Below are 21,521 nucleotides of genomic sequence, written 5' to 3' on the forward strand. Positions count from 1 at the left end.
CTACGTCTATCTCGCGAAGAGACCATGAGGATAAAATCAGAGAGATTAGAGCCCACACAGAAGCATACCGACAATCCTTCTTTCCACGAACAATACGAGACTGGAATAGAAGGGAGAACTGAGTCGACAGATGCGTCCGATCTCACGCGTCGGCTTTGACCCGTGACGTAAGGGTGTTGTCGTGTGTGACGTCATGACGGCGCGGAGTTTGGTTTGAGTGTGGCGTGTTTGTAGATGTCGTCGTGTTGTGGTTTGTTGTGCTCTCTGGTGGTATGTTCAGGGTTTTCGTTCGTGTGGTGTAATGGGCTCAGTTTGCTTTTGCTCATTATCCAGAATTGTTAGTGTGTCAGCTGTGTTTGCAGTGGAATTCGTTTCAGTGAGTTAACGATTTTGTGTGAAGGTTAATTTAGTGTTCGCCGTACGTCGTGTGGTAATTTTAGTAAAATTAATCGGTTGTTTTTGTTCAGGAATGGATATCACGGATAAAATTAAGTGCGCAGGTCAAGGGAAGTGTTAGATCCCGATGTGTGGCTGTGTATGTTGGTATCAGGAGATGTTTTTGAGCTATATAGGCCAAGGGAAGTGTCTGATCCTAATTTATGGGAGCGGGAGCTGCTGTTGAGCTATATAGGTCAAGGGAAGTGTCCGATTCCAGATAATATTGTTTAGTGGTATTTGGGGAGTTTTGTGATGTCGGTTTTTTTCGTCTTTTTGTGTGGGGTAGGCGTCTAAATTTGTTTATATTTAGTTTGCCCCCCCCCCCCCCCCCACGCAAAACACCCCATTTCCCGCGCTTGTCCCGTTAGTGTCATTAGGCTTCTTGTGGAAAGTGTGTGTGTTTGTTTTTCGATGTATTTTCGTCCTCACAATGTGTACATAACGACTATATATGCGCCATATTGGAATCGTGGTTTATGCTCGTTTCCGCCATATTTGTGACGTCATGGGTCAGAGAGACGGGCGGGATCGGACGCTTCCGTATTTCCGGAGAACTGATAGAGGTACTCAGGGTACCCTCCGCCACACACCGTCAGGTGGCTTGCGGAGTATGGATGTAGATATAAAGTAAAATTGGATTGTATACTGTTGTTTTGTACTACCAATTGCTATGCATGTAATTACATGTTTCACACAAATAAATTACAAATCTAGCACTTGTCTCATAAACATGTAGCTAAAAAAAGAAAAGAAATAAGCTCTACAATATAAGACTTTATAACACTGTGTCTTGATGTTTTCCAATATATGAAGTGACTCATATCAATATGACAATTGTAATTAGACTTTGTTTACATAACCATGAAAATTGACAGGTCCTAGTTTGCATCTGTAACAACAACAATACTGCGCCATAGTTGTTGCTGGTACTCAAATGTATGTAAACGTAAGTCAAGTTTCACTTTTATCACAAAATTTAAACAAACAGCATCATCCCAAAAATCACATGGCCAGCCTGGTTTGATACTGACTCGGACCCAACTTACACGCCAGATTTGCGGCGATTTTCACTCCTACGGTTAATCTGCGCAACTGTGCTTTGCACCCACAGATCTGAGAAATGTCGATCAAATGTACGGCAGCAATTTACAATCTACACACTAAGATTTGTCTGCGCAGAAATGATGTGCCCTATCCACGCAGACCTATAGGAGCCTGTGGAGAAGTTTTCTTAAAGCTCATGTACCAGCGGTGTTTGGTATGTCAGAACATAATATCTTTGATAGCAGGGATGTTTATGATTTTCAAACAAACAACATTTAAATACCAAATGGAAAGTACATGAATGTATAAGGCATAATGTGGCAGTAAAGCGAAACAGTATTTGCATTTTACAGTGAATTATGTAGCAAAATCACAGTGAGATGCACTACACTTACAAGTGTTATAGTGTACGCAGTAATCCCGCCAGAAATAAAATAAACATTAGCGTAGATGTATGAACAAAGGAGTTATAAAGGATCCTAGCATTTAGCTTGCGTGTAAACTGTATAGCAGTTATATTTTAATTCGTGGTTAACAGTATAATGGTTGCTCGAATCTCCTAGTGCCTTGCCATGAATTAAACTGAAATTTGCAGCGCTTTCCACATGCGTGTTTGTGAACCGTAGCCACAAGTTGTAAGGATGGAGCGATGGATGTTACCAGCAGAAGAAACGTTACATGCACTACGATATTACAGAACCTACGGCAATGAATAGCAACGAAACTCACGGAAGTTGTTCGAAAATTTACGAATGAGTACTGCTGTAAAATTCTATTTTATTACAAAGCAGCTGCGAAACAATTGTTGGAGATGAAGTTTCAGAAATGAAAACTTTCTGTCTGCGGTAAGTTCAATTACAGACCAGTTGCTTTTCTAGAATTGTGGTGGTTCATCATAAGATTTTTTAATAATGGTTAATTTCTAGAGCTTTCTCAAGTATAACCAAGGGGTAAGGAGCAGTTTCTCATAAAGTAAGTGCAGTCCAAGGGTGACACTTAAATGTTTTGTATTTATAATTTTCATTAGTTTGTGGACATGTTTATATTTCAAATCTTCTAAGTAGTGGAATAATATAGAACGTAGATCTGATCAGAGAGTGTTTACATACACCCATAAACTGAGATTATGCGCGTTTCATCAATATTTAAATTTACAAATGTCTGTAGGACAGAGAACTTACAGTTACAAGTGACATTTATGGTTCTGAAAACTGTGGATCAGGTCAGCATAGTGTGGCAGACTGTAAATTTTCTGTGGGGGCACTAACTGAGAGTGTTAGTACTGTTGCACTTCAAGAAAATAGGAGCATAACAGTTGGCAGCAGTTTTCCTTGTATTTTTTGTGTTCCCCATAATTCTTTCTTTTATTTATATGACTTGAGCTAGTTTACCCACCCAGTGTGCAGTGCACTGGAGTCACGAGTAATTCCATATCTAAAATGGCATGTCTATGGAAAAGGGTAATAAGTGACCAGGAGCTCATGGCAAGACTTCTCACACAACAACATTACAAAAGTTTTAGAACGGAAATATCTCCTATGGATAATCTGCTACAGTGTTGGTGGAATCAAAACATGTTGATGCTAATTGTGTATCAGCAGTGACACCATGCTGCTGCATTGTTTCACAGGTTGTCTGGTTTGCTGTAATTCAAAATAAATCAATATCTGTAGCATATAGATATAACATTTAATGTAGCAAACAAAGCAGGAGCTGCCAACTAAGGCCTTACCCATCAGTCATCAGTTTTGATTTTAAGAAGCTGACCAGGCCATTGTATTCATTTTAAATAATTACACCATTGTATTTTAATGTGTTGTATGCTGGCACAGTCACAAAACCTGTGTAAGGGTGGCATTTTTTTCTTTTTATGTATGGGTTTCACGTCTGAAATGGTCGACCATGTAACTACAATGTTTGTGGGGAAACCATGATTAGTGTTGCTATTGCAGCTTGATTCCTCCACACAAATGTGTGGAATATATCGTGCTGTATGCATTACAATTTTCAGTTGTGATGTAGCTCAGTAATGCCCAAGGGGGCGAACTTAACTAATCACTAAATAATGAAATAGTGATTGTCTCATAATGAAACAGCATACCAAGTAAAAAGACTTCCCTCAAGAAATTCACTGTGGCTGTGGACCTGTAAATACAAAAGGCTGTTGAGGTGGAAATATCTGGTACAGATTAGTCTATCACTGTGACCTTGCTCCTGTCTGACAAATCATCTGACACCCATTCTTATAGAGGTATTGATATCAATGTCTGCCTGATGGAACAGACAAGTATCCTTAAAGTAACCCGCCCTCCCTAATCCCTTCTCTGCTTCCATCATGGAGGAATGGCAGAGGAAGGAAAGAGAAAAATCTCATAGCTAAGAAGGCTTCCATGCTGCAGTGGAACAGGAATGGCTTCAGGACGCATGAGGAGAAATTAAAACTACTAGCTTCATGGCTACATTCTCTACAAAAAGCAAAACCATAGTGGAGAAAGTGCTAAAAGAGTGGCTGTTTATGTAAAGAATGCATACCACTTGTCACATCTTTCCCTCACCATCAGTTTCCAAGCAGTTGCTTTATCAGTGAATGTGTGTAATTTGTTCCCCCTACCTGCCTCCAAATGAAGTTGTAGATGAAAGGCTCTTAGAGAGGTTCTTACTGAACTCACTATGCAGCTTCCTGAACCCGTCATCCTATGTGGCAATTTTAACATCCACAATTTGGCATTGGACTCTGCAACTACCCGCTTGAGGGGTAGACCTGGCGAGAGCCTCATAATCCCATTGCACATATCTTTTAGACATCTATGACTTCTTTCCACATCCCAGACATCACTCTCCATCGGTTCCATGGAATTTAATTAATGTAAAGTAATGTAACGGGAGCAAGAGCACACAATTTAAGCACTTCAACAGGATTCCTTGTGGTATCAGCCTCAATATGCTCACCATCCCTTGCACCCTTTGCTCAATGGCAAGGGATTGATAGCTTGCACTTGATCTGGATTCACTGGACGGGCAAAACAGTGAACAAAAGGAAGCCACTATAGTAAGTGCTCGGGAAGGTGAAATGGGCACTGTACAGCCAGTTTGCTGTGTTCGATCACTGTGACTGCTCAGGAATAGGCGGGAATGGCAACATGACACCCGGTAGTCACAATTTCCATTCTGCAATCTGTGGCATGCAGACAGTTCTGCATTGGTTTGAGTGCTGGTCAGTTGCAGAGCACCTCGTAGCCTTTTGGGTAACAAGGGCAGAAAGCATGGAATTATTAAAGGGAGCAAGAAGAGATTGTAGCAACAGTATCTAAACACCACAAAACATTCAACTAAAAATAGAGTTAGTGGGGAGATCAGTAGGATGATTTCTGGGAGAGGTGGGAGGTGCCCAATGGTTGCTGTAATGTGGATTATAAGTTTCCAGAACAATCTGTGAGACATCGCCCAAACAATGGCAAAACTCTCTACTAGTTATCACCACCCCTACTCAAGATCCAGCTTTTTGATGCCACAAAGTGGCCACCGAGATTGGCAATTGGGTATTCAGTTTATTAAGAATGCAACTGTCCTTTTCTATGTGAGAACTGAATTTTGCATTATTCGTGGCTCATGGCACATCACTTGGCTATGATATAGTCAATTACAGCAGGCTGCAGCATCTCATAGTGCATAGCAAAGGAATCCTCCTCACCCCTTTTTAACTTTATATGGATGTCAGAACTATTTCTCAACTCGCAGAGAAAAAGTATTGTAATTAAGTGTTTCCGTGTTTCATATAGATATTAACAGTGTAATGTCAACAACAAGAAGTCCTATGCAGTGTTCATTGTGTGTGGATGATTTCCCTGTCTTTTACCTTCTGCACACCACCCACCACAGTAGTGAAAGTGCATATACCACTTAGGTCTGCTGATAATGAAGAGATTGAGAGCATGTATGATGAGATAAAGGAAATTATTCAGGTAGTGAAAGGAGATTGTTACAGTTGACTGGAATTTAGTAGAAAAAGATAGTAAATAGTTCACAAATATGGTATGGGGGAAAGAAATGAAAGAGGAACCAGTGTGGTAGAATTTTGTACAGAGCATAATTTAATCATTGCTAACACTTGGCTTAAGAATCACGAAAGAAGGTTGATACTGAATTTAATTTGTGAAAGGAGAAAATATAAATATGCAGCAAATGAAGTGGGCAAAAGGGAGTACAGGCATCTAAAAATAAGATTGACAGTAAGTGCAAAATGGCTAAGCAGGAATGACGAAAGGACAAAAATAAGGCTATATAAACACACGTAACTGGCAAAAAGGGGATACTGCCTACAGAAAAATTAGAGCAACTTTTGGAGAAAAGAGAAGCAACTGTATGATTATCAAGAATTCAGATGGCAAGCCAGTATCAAGCAAAGAAGGGAAACTTGAAAGTTGGAAGGAATGTATAGGGGTTGTAAACAATGGAAATGAATGTGAAGGCAATATTATAGCAATGGAAGAGGGAGTAATGATACTGTGAGAAGAATTTGATAGAACAGTGAAAGACCTAAGTCAAAACGAGGCCACTGGAGTAGACAACATTCCTTAAGAATTTTTGATATTCTTGGAAGAGCCAGCAATGAGAAAACTGTTTCACATGGTGTGGAAGAATTATGGGACAGTTGAAAGAAGAATGTAATAATTCCAATTTCAAAGAAAGCAGGTGCTTGCATCTGTGAATATTACTAAACTATCAGATCAGTAAATTATGATGGCAGAATACTGACACGAATAATTTACAGAAGAATGGAAAAACTGGTAGAAGCGGATCTCAGGGACAGTCAGTCTGAGTTGTGGAGGAATGTAAGAACATGTGAGGCAATTCTAATCTTAGAAGATAGGTTAAGGAAAGGCAAACCTACATTTATAGCATTTCTAGGTTTTGAGAAAGCTTTTGACAGTGTTGGTTGGAATACAATCTTTTAAATTCTGAAGGTAGCAGGTGTGAAATACAAGTCAGTGAATAGTTATTATTTATATCTAGTACAGAAACCAGACTGCAGTTACGAGAGTCAGTGGGCATGAATGGGAAGCATCAGTTGACAAGGAAGTAGGGCAGGGGGTTGTAGCCTACCCTCAATACATTAGTCAGTCTGTATATTGAGTAAGCAATAAAGAAAACCAAAGAAAAATATGGAGAAGGAATAAGTTCAGAGAGAAGTAGTAAAAACTTCGAAGTTTGCCTATTACATTGTAATTCTGTCAGAAACACCAAGGGACTTCGACAAATGGCAGCTAATTCTGAATGTGGAAAAATGTAAGTTAATGCAGATGAATAGGAAGAACAAACCTGTAATGTTCGAATATAGTGTTACTAATGTGCTGCTTGACACAGTCAAGTCATTTAAATATCTGGGTGTAACATTGGAAAGAGATATGAGATGGTATGAGCACGTGAGAACTGTGGTAGGGAAGGCAGATGGTCGACTTCGGTTTATTGGGCGAATTTTATGAAGGAGTGGTTTACGTTTAGAGGTGACCACATATAGAATACTGTGTGACTTATTCTTGAGTACTGCTCGAGTGTTTGGCATTCATACCAGGTCAGATTGAAGGAAGACATTGAAACAATTCAGAGGCAGGTTGCTAGATTTGTTACCAGTAGGTTTGAACAACATATAAGTGTTAGAGAGATGCTGTGCAAACTCAAATGGGCATCTCTGGAGGGAATGCAATGTTCTTTTCAAGAAATACTATTGAGAACATTTAGAGAACTGGCATTTGAAGCTGACTGCCAAACTATTCTACTGCTGCCAACATACACTGCGTGTAAGGATCATTAAACTAAGATACGAGAAATTACGGGCTCATACAGAGCTATATAGACAGTTGTTTCTCCCATGCTCTATTTATGAGTGGAACAGGGAAGGCAATGACTAAACCCTCCGCCACACCCTGTATGGTGGCATGGGGAGTAGCTATGCAGATCTAGATTTAGGGCGGTTGAACAGAATGGACAGTATCTTGAAAGGAGGGAATGTAAGATGAAAATGACTTCTATTGCTGCTACATTCCTTGTTGTATACTTATCCTTGCAGCTTCTCTTCACTGCATTTGGTTCTTCCTTGATTATGATATTATCAACATTGTCTCTAATTTTCAAAATTTTTTTCTAAAATGATGCTTTACTTGCTTTATTGGGACGGACTGCAGTGCAGATACATTGTAAAGAACAGGCAGGTCAGATTGCAAGCAAATGAGGTGGGGGGGGGGGGGTTGGGGTGGATGCACATACTGACTGTAGTATTGTAGTTCTGTCTGAAAAAGGCCACACTTTTTGAGACAACACTTGACTCCTGCATCTGACAGCACTCGAAAAAAGAGTACGCAAATTGGCAGTGTGTTCCTCTGTCGTACAACCTGAGATGACAGTATCATCAAGGTAATTCGAACAGAACGGCACTTGCCCCCAGGGGGCTCACAGTCCTTTCGTGAGTATGTGCGTGGTGAGCACAGGGCCCCGAGCTATTGCAGCCTTTCTTCTTTCCCAGGCTGCATTTCCTTTCCCTTCCCCTCCTTTCTTGTATTTGATCCTTCCCCTCCGCCCTCTCTTCTACCTCTCCTGGTGTCCTTGTTTATGTTGGCCCCACTATCCTCCTGGTTATGTTAGCTTTGCGATTTGGTTTTATTGAGTAATTATCTCATCCTTTTGGCATTCTCTGGCCCCCCTCTGGGGTTTGATATCTATTACTAAATTTCTATTCCATAGCATGAGCCATTTGGGGAAGAGCACCTTACCTAGTGTCTCCGGCGTGTGCCCTCCTAGTTCCTTCCATCTTTTCCTTCACATCGTTGTCTGATGCTAGGGTACAGAGCCAGCACGGTAGCCAGCCCATGTGGTGGGTTCGCTATGTACCCTTTTGGTTGAACCCCCTGAAAACACGGGGCTCACATTTCTGATACCTGAGGTGTGACCTCTTCATGTAAGCCTAGGAGTGGTTGCTTGTCATCCTGGAGCATCCGAATGCCCGGCAATGGCTGTCGTGCCAGATGGCCCTTGCCCAAGCTTCTTGCCAGGCCATGAAGACCCAAGGGACGCCTACTGTCTGCTACGTCATCCTCAGCCATATGGCGTCGCACGGATGCAGTAGGGAGATGCATGTAGTCAATGCACACCTATCCCCATTTTGCAAACTTTCTAGATCATGGAGTCACTGCTGTTGGTCATTTAGCTTCAGTTACCTCGACAAGGCTGAGTGCATCACATGCCATTCCTCCCACCAAGGAAAAATCCTTGGCAGCACTGAGAATTGAACCTGGGTCCTCCGCTTGGCAGCCACCTATGCTGACCTCCCAGCTTTGGAGGGGGACCAGTTTCAAATAAGCCAATAGTGTAATAAGGCTGATTCTATCAATAATCAGGTAGATAACCCTGGAAGCTATATGAGGGTGTGTTATCAGCTGACATCGTTGTATTTCAAGAATTAGCAACACCAGAAAATTGTAGCTTAATGCGGGATGATCTAGGAGGGAGCAATGTACAAGTACGCCTACCTACATACTCCGAAAGCCACCGCATGGTGCATGCCGGAGGGTGTGGTGTACCACTACTAGTCATTTACTTTCCTGTTCCACTTGCAGATAGAACGAGGGAAAAACGGCTCTCTGTATGCCTCCATATGAGCTCTAATTTCTCATATCTTAATTTCATGGTCCCTACACGAAGTGGATGTTGGCAGCAGTAGGATCGTTCTACAGTCAGCTTGAAATGCTAGTTCTCTAAACTTTATCAGTTGTGTTCTTCAAAATGAATGTCTTCTTCCATCCAGGGATTCCCACTTTGAGTTCCTAAAGCGTATCCGTAACACTTCATGCTGATTGAATCTACCAGTAACAGATCTAGCAGCTCGCCTCTGAACTTATTTCTTCTCTTCTTTCAATCCGACCTGGTGCGGATCCCACACGCTCGATAACAGATCGTACAGTGTCCTGTATGTGGTCTCCTTTACAAATGAACCACAGTTCCCTAAAATTCTCCCACTAAACTGAAGTCAACCATTTGCCTTCCCTACCACAATTCTCACATGCTCGTTCCATTTCATATCGGTTCACAATGTTACGCTCAGATATTTAAATTACATGACTGTGTCAATCAGGACACTACTAATGCTGTTTTTGAACATTTTGGGTTGTTTTTACTAGTCGTCCACATTAACTTATATTTTTCTACATTTAGAACCAGCTGCTATTCATCACACCAACTAGAAATTTTGTCTAGGTCATCTTGTTTCATCCTACAGTACTGATCTCTGACACCTTCCTGTACACTACAGCATGATCAGTGAATAATCACAGACTGCTGCCCACACTGCCTGCCAGATCGTTTGTGTATATAGTAAATGGAACGTTCTACCACACTTCTCTCGGACACCCCTGATGTTACTGCTGTCTCCAATGAACACTTGCTGTTGAGGACAACCTACTGGGTCTTCGAGCCAGTCACATATTTGGGAGCCTGTTCTGTATGCTCGTACCTTTGTTAACAGTCTGCACTGGTGTACCGTGTTGAATGCTTTTTGGAAATGTAGAAATATGGAATCTGCCTGATGCCCTTCATCCATAGTACACAGTATATCGTGTAAAAAAAGAGCAACCTGAGTTTCGCACTAGTGATTCTTTCTAAAGCCAGGCTGTTTTGTGGGTATGAACTTTTAGTCTGTAGGAAATTCATTATATTTGAACTTGGAATATGCTATAAAATTCAGCAGCAAACCGAAGTTTGGGATATTGGTCTGTAATTTTGCAGGTCTGTTCTTTTACCCTTCTTATACGTAGAAGTCACCTGCACTTTTTTCAAATCACTTGGCTTTTTCCACTGGTGGAGGGATTCGCGGTAATTGCAACCTAAGAAAGGAGCCAATGACATAGGGTACTCTTTGTAAAACAGTGTGGGGATTCCATCTGTACCTGGCAACTTACTCGTTCAGCTGTTTCTCTACGCCAGGGATGCTCGTAACTGTGCCACCCGTATGGGACTCTGTGCGATGGTCAAACAACAGTACGTTTGTACAATATTCCTGCAGGAATGATTTCTTAAATATGTAATTTCAAACTTCGGCCTTACATTTGCTGTCTTCTACTGCCAAACCAGACTGATCAATGACTGACTGGATGGGAACCTTAGAACCACTTCGTGATTTTACATAGGGCCAGAATTTTTTTGGGTTCTGTGCCAGATGGTTAGCAAAGGTCTGATGATGGTGGTAGTTCTGTGCTTTGCACATAGATCTTTTCACAGATGCACGAATCTCTACCAATCTTTGCCTGTTGTCATTTGCATGTCCCCTTTTGAATAGAGAAGGCAACAGCCTTTGCTTCCGCAACATTTTCCGAATTATGTTGTAAAACCATAGTGGTTCTTTTCCGTCCATAATACACTTATTAGGCGCATACTTGTCCAGAGCACAAATTACAATCTGTTTAAACTTTATCCATAATTCCTCTATGTCCACCATTCTGCAACTAAGTGACTGCAATTAATTGTCTAAGTCAGATGCTAACAACTGCTTATCTGCCCTTTCTAGCAAAAACCCTCTCCTATCCCTCTTGACTGATTTATTAACTTTCGTAACCATAGTCACTATGATGACAAATGATGACCAGTCTCATAAGTCAGGGACTGACAATTGACTCGCACCGTAAACAGATGTGACTAAATAGATGGAAAAAATAATTATTGTTTGATTACACAATTGGCGCTCAGTCACTGGAAAGAAACGCAACCATTAAATGTGTAGGAGTATGCATCTCGAGTCATTTGTTTGGGTGGCGGTAGGGGGGGGGGGGTGGTAGGATGTAGTTACTGATAATTTATATTGAGAAAAATGACCTCTTTAAGAGTGGTCTCAGCAACTTTCGCTGTAACAATTACTAATGTACATGTTATCAGAATCAGTAAGTTGTTATACTCAGAAATGTGACCATTAACTAGCATGTAAATTTTTTGCACATTAACTTGGTTTTGCAATGGAATTTCTACAGAACTTTAATGGTAGCTATTCCATGGTACCTGTGACATTATGGGAAATGTGTCCTCCTCTCTCATTTTTGTCAGAAGAAATGTTACAGACACCCTGCAGATGTATGTAGTTACAGTCCTGAGAAATAAACTCTTTCATATCTCCACAGTCTCTTTATGACAAACAGAAATACAGTCAGTTAATGCACAGTGAGGTGTTTAGTGAGAATATTTTAGCTCAATGAGGAAATGCAGGGGCAAGATGCCGAGTTTTTGGCCTGGCAGTCAAGGACTCTGGTTTTTACATTAAAAAACTCCAACTTTTCAGTGTAGTGCTTTTGTGGATCAACAAATGTAGTCCATCATTTTTCTGAAGAGTAGGTTCTGTCTTCAAAGTGTGATTCCAGAAATTCTGGAAAATGCGCTACAGCTGCCATAGCATCTGCATTTGGCTAGAAAAATTTTCAGGCCACAAATTACTTCCGATGTGTGAGTGGATGGAATTAAGAGGGTGGTGTATATTCCAACAATTTGTATTTCAAAACCCTCAGTATTTTTTCTTTTTAAGCCTGGTCTCATCTTCCATATTTTTTCATTCGGTTTGTCTCGAAGACTGCCATAGTATTTGCCAGTTGTTGTTTTTGCATCCCAAGAACACTAGCCTTCAGCTTTCAGCCAGTGCTTTAATTACAGTTTCATTTTTTATGTGAGTTGATATATCCACATCTCATACATACATACATACATACAAACAAATCGACACACAAGATCAGTTATATTGTATTTGACGTGTCCTAAACACTGCTGGGAATTTTTTCTTAAAGTTTATTTTTGGTAAGTGTTCAGAAAATGTGACACCCATGTTGTACAAAGGTTTCTCATTATTATAGTAATGGATGTCCATGGAATATAAATAATGGAAGTGTGAAACTTCGTGGCAGATTAAAATTGTGTGCTGGACTGGGGATCGAACCTGGGAATTTGCCTTTTGTGGGCAAGTGCTGTACCAACTGAGCTATCCCAACACAGGTCAGGATCCACCCTCACAGCTTTACTTCCACCAGTACTTCATCTTCTCATGTCCAGCACACAGTTTTAATAAGGCAGGGAGTTTCAAATCAGCACATACTCCCCATCAGAGTGAAAATTCGTGCTGTAAATGGAAGGAGTACATGTAGCAACTTGCCATATTGTTGATGTGATGTGTTGAGTGATCTATAGGTGCATAATGAGACTCTTGAGTTTATTTGTACTATGTGCATGCACATACATATACATGTCCACGGCTGTGTTGTCCAGGCGGTTAAATTTTACTGACACTGAAGCACAACTAGGATGAGGGGTTATACCAGGTGGAGTGAATGATGGGAGATTGGTTCTGGGTGGGGGTAGGGGGTTAGAGAGGAGGATGGTTAGTAGCTGAGAGGAATCAGCAAGTGCACGGGATAGTAATGTGGTATCAGTGAACTCAGTCTAGTGTAGGTAGGGTGATTTGTTTGTGGCACACAATTATATCCTCATCTCCAATCCCCACTAGGCCCTATCCCCCAGCCATCTCAAACCATGTCCCCAGCTCCCCACAATTCTGTCCCACCACTCTCCTTTCCAGTCTCTCTCATCCTTTGTTCTATGTCCCTCTCCCTGTCCACTCCTCCACGTCAATGTGCACCACACACAACACACCTCACCCTGCATCAGACAAAGCTCGTCAGTGTCACATTCCCATTCAGTAACCATCCTGACTCCCTGTCTCAGCAATCAGTTATCTTTCTGTCTAACTGTGCTGTCTCCCCATTTCTCCCCTCAATACCCACCTCACATTGTCTCCCTTCACCCACTCTATCTGATATAGCATCTCACCCAATCCAGTTGCAGTACTGGTGCAACTAGTCCACTGTGACAGTGTAGCTGTGCAGAGAGAGAGAGAGAGAGAGAGAGAGAGAGAGAGAGAGAGAGAGAGAGAGAGTCTTTGTATGTCTATGTTGTTTCAGTCTTGTTTAGTTTTGTTCCTATCGATCATTCAATGCCTCAACTATATGGTGATGCATTTCCATTATTTATATTTCCCGAAGCTAATTCTTTATGTAAAATGTTTCGTATGCAATTCTCATGCCATCATACGTTACATGCGCCTGTAACTTATTATTGTGTATGTTACACTGATGGTGCTCTTATTCCAGCTTGTCCTATGGTAGTTTACGCAGCAGGAATATTTAGCAGTACTTTCTTATTGTGGCAAGGGATGAAGTGGTAGAATTTTCTGTCTAGACCTAATGGCCTTGTTGGGAAGTTAAATCAGAATACATAGTGTAGTCTATCTTGAGCAATGACACTAGCGAAATAACGTTACCTCCAAGCTAAAGAAAATATTCAAATAAAATTTCTTCAAATAATTAGGTTGCTTTAACTTTTTCCTTGCTGTTTTCTGCAGTGATTTTCTTTCCTTTTGTTTTAATAGGTTAATTGAAGTGGACAGTAAACCATGAATGATTTTGACTATGATTTTGTTGACGAAATGGATGATATGTCACCAGTTTACGAGGATTTGTATGTACCATCCACACATCTTTGGTATGAGGAGGATGATGGAACAGACAGTGTCAGAGTTACAGAACTTTTAGAACTCTGTATCGAACCTACGTTAAGAGATGGCCTGAATCACATAGGCAAATTATTACTTTGGTGTTTTCTCTTCCGTGCCTCGACCCAGTGGGGTATGTTAATAAGAAAATGTTTTACTTGACAATCCTCACTATGTACATTTATTTGATTCTAATATATATCACATTTTCAGTGAAGGTTCCAGCACTGGTATGCCATTCTGTTTCTGCTGGAACTGGTCTGGTGATATTACATCACTTTTTCCACAGTACCATGTATTACATAATAGGATTTGCTACTGGTGCCTATTTCCTGCTGTTTCTTGTCTCATGTTTTTTGAAAAGGCATAGAGGTCCAATCATGGGAGTTGTTTCAGTCGGTTTTCTCATTATCTGGTAAGTAGAAGTTTCTGAAACATAACAGTAAAAGAAAGATTTTTAAAAATAATTGTTTCATCTCTCTCTCTCTCTCTCTCTCTCTCTCTCACACACACACACACACACACACACACACACACACATAGTGCACCCAAATCTAAGTGCAGTCAAATGATGATTGAAATCCAAAGTTTCATAATTATATTAAGATTTATTTACAGTACGGTACTTCACAGCACAGTTCTTTACAGGTATAATACAAGTCAGGTGATCAGTCTACACTACCAGCATTTTTTGTCGTTCGACACTTCTCTTTTAGGAAGCTACTAACGCTGCAGACTCTGATAAATGAAGAGCATATTTTGTAAGTTATCTCCTAATATCCATGATGCAGTACTGTAATGGATGTGAAGTAGGTAGCAGAGGGTTGTCAGTGTGCCCCACTAAGCAACATATCAGGTAGACACTATGAGTCTGTACATCAGTGGTTCCTGGGCATAGGCAGACACTGCAAAGCCATGAGCAGCTGTGACATCAGTGTGTATGGCGATGTTATTTGCAGCTTCAGCTCAGCTGATCCAGGTATAAGGTTCAAGAACTGGCTTGCGTAAATAACCCAAAACTGTGGCAACTGATATGCATTTTTATGGGAGTCCTTCAAGAACAGTTCAGATCCATGTCGAATCCTGGTCGCAAAGATGTTCAGATGGTTCAGTACTTCAAGCTGACATCACACCATCAGATACGTGCCAACATCGTCGTCTTCTTTTGGACAGCTCAACAACCATATTTATGGGCCACGAGCAGGTCCAGTCTGCAGTATTCGGCAACTTATATCAGCTGCTGCTAACAGGCTAAGTAGAGTTCATCCATAAATGGAGCACCCTCTCCTTCAGCATGACAATGCCAGACCACACAGAAGCACTGCAACATATGCAACAATCCAATGACTTGGGTTCACTGTCACTAATCATTCTCCATACAGTCCTGACTGGGCCCCATCCAATTTTCATCTGTTTCCAGAATTTTAAAGGACACCTTCAATTTGATACTGATGATGTGGTGCAAGCAGAGTCAGAGGTTCTACAGTGATGGTGTCAACAATCTGGTCTTTTGTTGGAAGGAATGTTGTCATTGCCAGGGTGACTGTGTTGAGAAATAAATCATGTAGACACGTAAAATAAAGATGCAGAATGTTAATAACATTTGTTTTATTCAAAAAGCTTTAGAAGGTGTTACATGAAAAATTCATAGTCACTACTTTGCAACAAGCCCTCATAATACTGGCCTGGTACCAATCTAAACCATGCAGTGGTACTCTACTGTACCACCAAAAGTTTGATCTGAGTAACACTGTACACAAAATTTTTAACACAGTGGATCTGCCTTCAGATGATTTTTAAGTTTTAACCAATCTATCAAACTGATTATAAAATTTAAAATTTCCTAAATTTAAATATCAAAAACACTGAAAAAGTTTAAAAATCTAATATTCCAGCTGTAATTTCTTATTTACTAATAATGGTGCATAAGCCAAAATTAACCTATCATTAACACAATCAACTTTATGCTCCCAATTCTCATTCAGTCTAATTGCAAAAACTAAGAAAAGAGTGAATAATCCAACATTTCAGTATTTAAAACTTTGTCTCATAAAAGTAATTTTATTTTTACTTGATGACTGTTTTTGTTTGACTGCACTGACTTTATCATATTCTTCTGAAGCTTTGCTAGAGGATGCTGAAGAGTGCAGTTTTGACTGCCACTGTTGTGCCACTATCAGACTCATTAATTGCTCTCTCTATGTTACAATTTATCACAAAAGTCTTCATAAGATCAATGAGTAAATAATTAATATTCAGTGTGTTCATTTAGAATGAATTGTGAAATGAATGAGCTATAAACTGGAAAACAAGCTACTACCCTCCGGAAGAAAAACTGCAGAACAAACAGATAAAGTGAAAAAAAATTGTACCTAAGTCCACTTATCAGACTCAAACTGCAGGTACAGAATTCGCTTCAAAACTGTCATAGAAAAAAAAAAACCACTGCTGAACATACAAAACAAAACATCCTAGTAACTACTATTTCATCTCATTACACAAGACTGTCTTACTGCTAATACTGTGTTCCTTCGGTGGTAACAGCACTGTACCCCCATCCCCCTCCCCTGGCCCCTTCCCATCGACTTAAGAAGCAATGTCCCACTGTAGTTGTACTGCTCTTTGCATTTACACTGATGGGAAAAGAAGTCCCAACACCAAGAAATGATTAATGTTGAGTAATGTAATGTCGGGAATACATTGGTCTAGATACAATATTTAAATGATTAATGTTGCAAGTGTACAAGTTTATGTAAGCTCAAGAAATTCACAAGTTAATGTGGGCATGAGAAAGCTATTGCAAATGAGGAATGCTGGTATTAATAACCAGTATAACCACAGATTGTTGAATGCAAGCATGCAAATGTGCATGCATTGTGTCATACAGATGCCAATGTCAGTTTGTGGGATGAAGTTCCATACCTTTTGCCCTTGGTCAGTCAGTACAGTGACAGTTAATGCTGGTTGTGGATGACACTGAAGCTGTCGTCCAATGATGTCCCATACATGCTCAAATGGAGACAGGTCTGATGGTCAAGCAGGCCAAGGAAACATGTCAAAACTTTGTAGAGCATGTTGTGTTACATCAGCGGTACGTGTGTGAGAGTTATCGTGTTGGAAAACACCCCTGCAATGCTGTTCATGAATGGCAGCACAATAGGTCAAATCGCCAGACTAACGTACAGATTTGCAGTCAGGATGTGTGGGATTACCACATCCTGCTGCTGCTGTCATACGAAACTGCACCCCAGACCATAACTTCCGATATAGGTCCAGTGTGTCTAGGCCACAGACAGGTTTTTTTGCAGGCTCTCGTTGGCCTCCTTTGAAGCTACTTGTGGCAGTCACTGGCACCACGACAGAACCGGTTTTCATTAGAAAACACAACAGTCCTCCACTCCGCGCCCGTACCCCCCCTCCCCCCCCCCCCCCCCCCCCCCCATGAGCTCTCGCGTGGCACCATTGAAGTCGCAAATGCTGGTGACTTGTGGTCAATGGAATGTGGAATGCACACTACATCTGTCTCAGAGCTGTTCTTGAAGTAACCAATATATAACAGTTCACTGAGTCACTGTGGTGCCAACTACTGCTTGAATTGCTGCTGTTGCAGACGGAGTACAACGTGCCACTGCCATATGTCGAACATGATGGCCTTCCCTCCTGGTAGTGCCACGTGCCATCTGGAGCCCAGTCCTCTTGCAACCACACTTTCCTGTGACCATTGCTGCCAGCAGTCATGTACAATGGCTACATCCCTGCCAAGTCTTTCTGCAATATCACGGAAGGAATATCCAGCTTCTCATAGCTCTATTACATGACCTCATTCAAAGTGAGTGAGCTGTTGATAATAGTGCCTTCGTTATCTTAAAGGCATTCTTGACTAACATCAGTTTACTATGTCCAATCTCAAAGGTAACTAACATTAATGACCGTTACAGTGCATATTTAAAGCAAACTTGATTTGCATCATCATAGTGCTGCTACTCTTACCATTCATAAGAATGGCACATTATTTGAATAGGTATCATCTTTCAGATGTAGACACATACCTACCAACTTCTGTTTGTGTCGCACAACTCTTTCTTGGTGTTGGGATTTTCTTTCTGTCATTGTATGTAATGGATGAACTTAACGAGTGCCATCCCCGACATCTTGAATGAGTGATACAAAGTATACAACTAAATTAAGGGTTAACAGAAAAGTTTTCTGGTTATGTACCTCATCATATTGTAAAATGACTGTCCCTCAATCAGACCAGAATTTTGGCCACAGTTACAGTGGCTCCTTCTGGCACTACTGATGCATTTTGTTGTCCATGGTCGATTTTATTTCATCTTAATATTCTACTGAGCATTCACATATGTTACAATTTTAAAATAGTTTATATTAAACAACACAATGAAACAAATCCATTCCTTATAGTAATTCATATATGCTGAATAGAGAGCTGCAGTCGGATTTGCTTTGGCACATCAGGGAAAAAAATTATGCACGTGTGATGGTTATCAAGGAAAATGCTATTAACTATGTTGAATTGCGAATGTGAGAAATTTTAGGGAAATTAATGTGCGTACTTTGGGATGAAACACTAAATGTTATAATTAAGAATTGAATTATAAATGTTTATTTCCCTCTGAAATGAGTCAGGGACCCTTAGTTGCACTAAAATTGACAATGGCTTGGTTTGAAAGTGTGTAGAGCTCCTTGCTTTCCAACTGTGAACGTCTTCCGTTGCTCTCTGCAAAAACCACAGTAATCCCTTGTCATGTTCGGATTGAAGCAGCCTTGATATCTTGTCTCCGTGGTGGACATCTCCTGGTGGAATCTTTCACTGTGCTCGTCACTCACAGCTCCCATCTTTGACAAAAAGAGCTGAGATGCAAATGCAAGAAATGAATCTTTAGTGACATTCGGCAACCGAGGTGCTGGAAGGCTGTCAGCAAGTTGTCCACAATTTCTGCGTAGTTGTCTGCTCTGTGGTTCCCAAGAAAGTTGTGCACTACAAGCACAAATACATCCCAAGCTGCTAGTTCTCATTCGATGAGCTATAATCTGAATTGTGGACCTTGAGTCAACTTTCGTATTTCTGGTCCAATGAAGATTCCTGCTTTCAATTTTGTGTCGGTTTTCATCTTTCCAAACTTGCCTTTTAGGTACTGAAAACCACACTTTGTTTTATCCATCACTGCAAAAAACTATTTCATGAGGTCCAGATTGATATGGAGTGGAGGTAGGTAAATCTCACTATGATCCACGAGAGGTACGTGTTGAATGTTGTGCTGTCTGTCTACAGGTAAATTTCTGGGTGGCCAGCTTTTCACTATGTAGTGATTCTTGTCATCGCGACTGTTCCACAGGCAAAGAAAGCACATGTGCATTGTATACCCAGTCTACAATCCTAATTGGACGACTCCAACCTTCAAAACGACACAGATATTTCAATTATGCTCAGAGTACTTATTCAGCATCAAGAGAGTGTTCATTGTTTCATAAGTTTCCTTCAGTCCCATGGCATAAGCAATAGGAATTGATGGTTTCTGGTTGCCATTGCGTAGTAGTGCAGCTTTGAGACTGCTTGAGCTACAGTCATTAAAAAGTCTCCACTCTTCTGCAATGTATTTGCTATCTAGTTCCTTTATGAGTCCTGTCACATTACGATAGAAGCAAACACCACGTTCAATAGCATAGTATGCTACAAACTTCATGTGGCGATGCCGAAAATGTATAACTGTAGCACGTCTCTCAAGTAAGTTCCACTCCTTCAGTCTGGAAACCAATAGTTTTCTTTTGACAGGAAAAAAACACGAACCAGGTCATCCCGTTCAGCTTGGCTGATTATGTGTGGCTTTTTAATGTCATTATTGGGATCATTCATGTATTCCATAGCTCCAGCATCACTGTCATTACCTTCAGTATCACTTTCATCATTGCTCATTGCATCAGATGGAGGAGCAATTGGTACTGGGTAATCTGTGCCATGTGCCACAGGCCTTAGAGCATAGAGCAGATTGACAATCTGGATACACAATTTTTGACTTCTTCTTGCTGTACTTGGAAATGTTGGCCAAGCAGGGATAACAATTTGAGTGGTGATCATGCTACTCCCATCAGATCATGGGAACAGCAAAAGTCATTACATTTCACTTATCATTTAATGACTGGGTTAGGCTGGAGTAGCAGACGGTGCAAAAGAGATGAGGAGCCCAGGATTTTGTTTGATCTCCGATTTCACAATCAAAGTAATGTTTGTAAGCTATATGTCACTTTCTGGTCATGTTCTTGCACTGGTCGGATGTCATATACTTGCCACAAATATAGCAAAAGTAGTCTGTACAAATCGCACAACTGGCCTATTCGTCTTTCATTTATTGAATCACCATATACCGAATTACTGAATCGTTGTATACAAAATCACTTAAATGCATGTTACTGTGATTGTTGATTAATAAAACACAGACCCATACTAGCACAAACTATTCTCTAGTCACCTTCGAATCAGAGCTATGGACAAACGGGGGAAATTGCATGGGAACTAATTTTAAAGAACATATTGAAACCTGCCTGCATGCTGTAGCCTGCGGACAACTTAGAACTTGTCGAATTCTGCCTGTTTCTTTTTACTACTGCACACCTATCATTCCACAGAAGCATGAAGCAGGGTAACCTTGAGAATACATACACAATCATACATCCAACATGTCTTATTGATGCAGCTAGATATTAACCCCTCCACAGGCTTTTAATATCATACAACCTCCAGCTATAACTTTAAATCTAGACATCCTACAACATTTCTGAGATTGCGAAATCAGAATCAGTGCACCCTATTATGTAACTTGCATTGTTTTCACCCATTAGCAAATTCATTGTTGCACACTGTTGTTGGTCTCCTGCAGGAAAATTTATTGTGATTGGTTTCCTATGGTAGAAGGAGTGAGGATCTGCTGTTGTCTGCTGCTCCTTACAGTATGTGCCATGATTGGTAGCCATCAGCAAATGGGATCTGGACTTTTGTTTCCTCAAACAGTACATACATCACCTAGTGGCAGTTACTTGTAAGTAGCACTCAGATTTCAGATCGTTTCTATAGTCTGTTGGGTTCTGAAGGTTTGCAGCAAGGATGTTTCAAGACTAAGGCCATCCTCTCTATTTGTGTTGTTAAAATATTTTAGTATTTCAGTAGTGTCTCTGATCTTGCATTCCACTATCCCTACCTACTTCAAGTGCGTAAGTTTCGTTCAATTTTATTTTTTTGCTGCAGCCTTTCCGATATTCAACCACTAAAATTTGTTGTGCTGCCCAGGTCAAATGTAACTCTCATGCTCCAGGATGAGTGTTGCTACTTGCCCGCTGGTTTTGCTGCTGTAGACTTGTCCACACTCACACTCTACCTTGTACATGATGTGCAGTGTGCAGAGCATCTGTCTTATCCTTGGTGGAGCCTAACAAATCCTGGATCTTGGGAGTACTG

General features: G+C 40.7%; 1 protein-coding gene across 1 annotated transcript in view; it reads left to right on the forward strand.

Moving 5' to 3' along the window:
• Nucleotides 1–1,703: 1,703 nt before the first annotated feature.
• The window catches only part of LOC124721410 (protein-serine O-palmitoleoyltransferase porcupine), a 130,093-nt gene continuing 110,275 nt past the window's right edge, over nucleotides 1,704–21,521 (forward strand). The window contains exons 1-3 of the mRNA XM_047246359.1: nucleotides 1,704–2,327; nucleotides 13,928–14,183; nucleotides 14,264–14,465. Of these exons, the coding sequence (XP_047102315.1) occupies nucleotides 13,952–14,183; nucleotides 14,264–14,465 (434 nt within the window). The 5' untranslated portion in view covers nucleotides 1,704–2,327; nucleotides 13,928–13,951. The remainder of the gene's footprint in view (nucleotides 2,328–13,927; nucleotides 14,184–14,263; nucleotides 14,466–21,521) is intronic.

Source organism: Schistocerca piceifrons, chromosome X (assembly GCF_021461385.2).
Source record: "Schistocerca piceifrons isolate TAMUIC-IGC-003096 chromosome X, iqSchPice1.1, whole genome shotgun sequence".
Taxonomy (NCBI): domain Eukaryota; kingdom Metazoa; phylum Arthropoda; class Insecta; order Orthoptera; family Acrididae; genus Schistocerca; species Schistocerca piceifrons.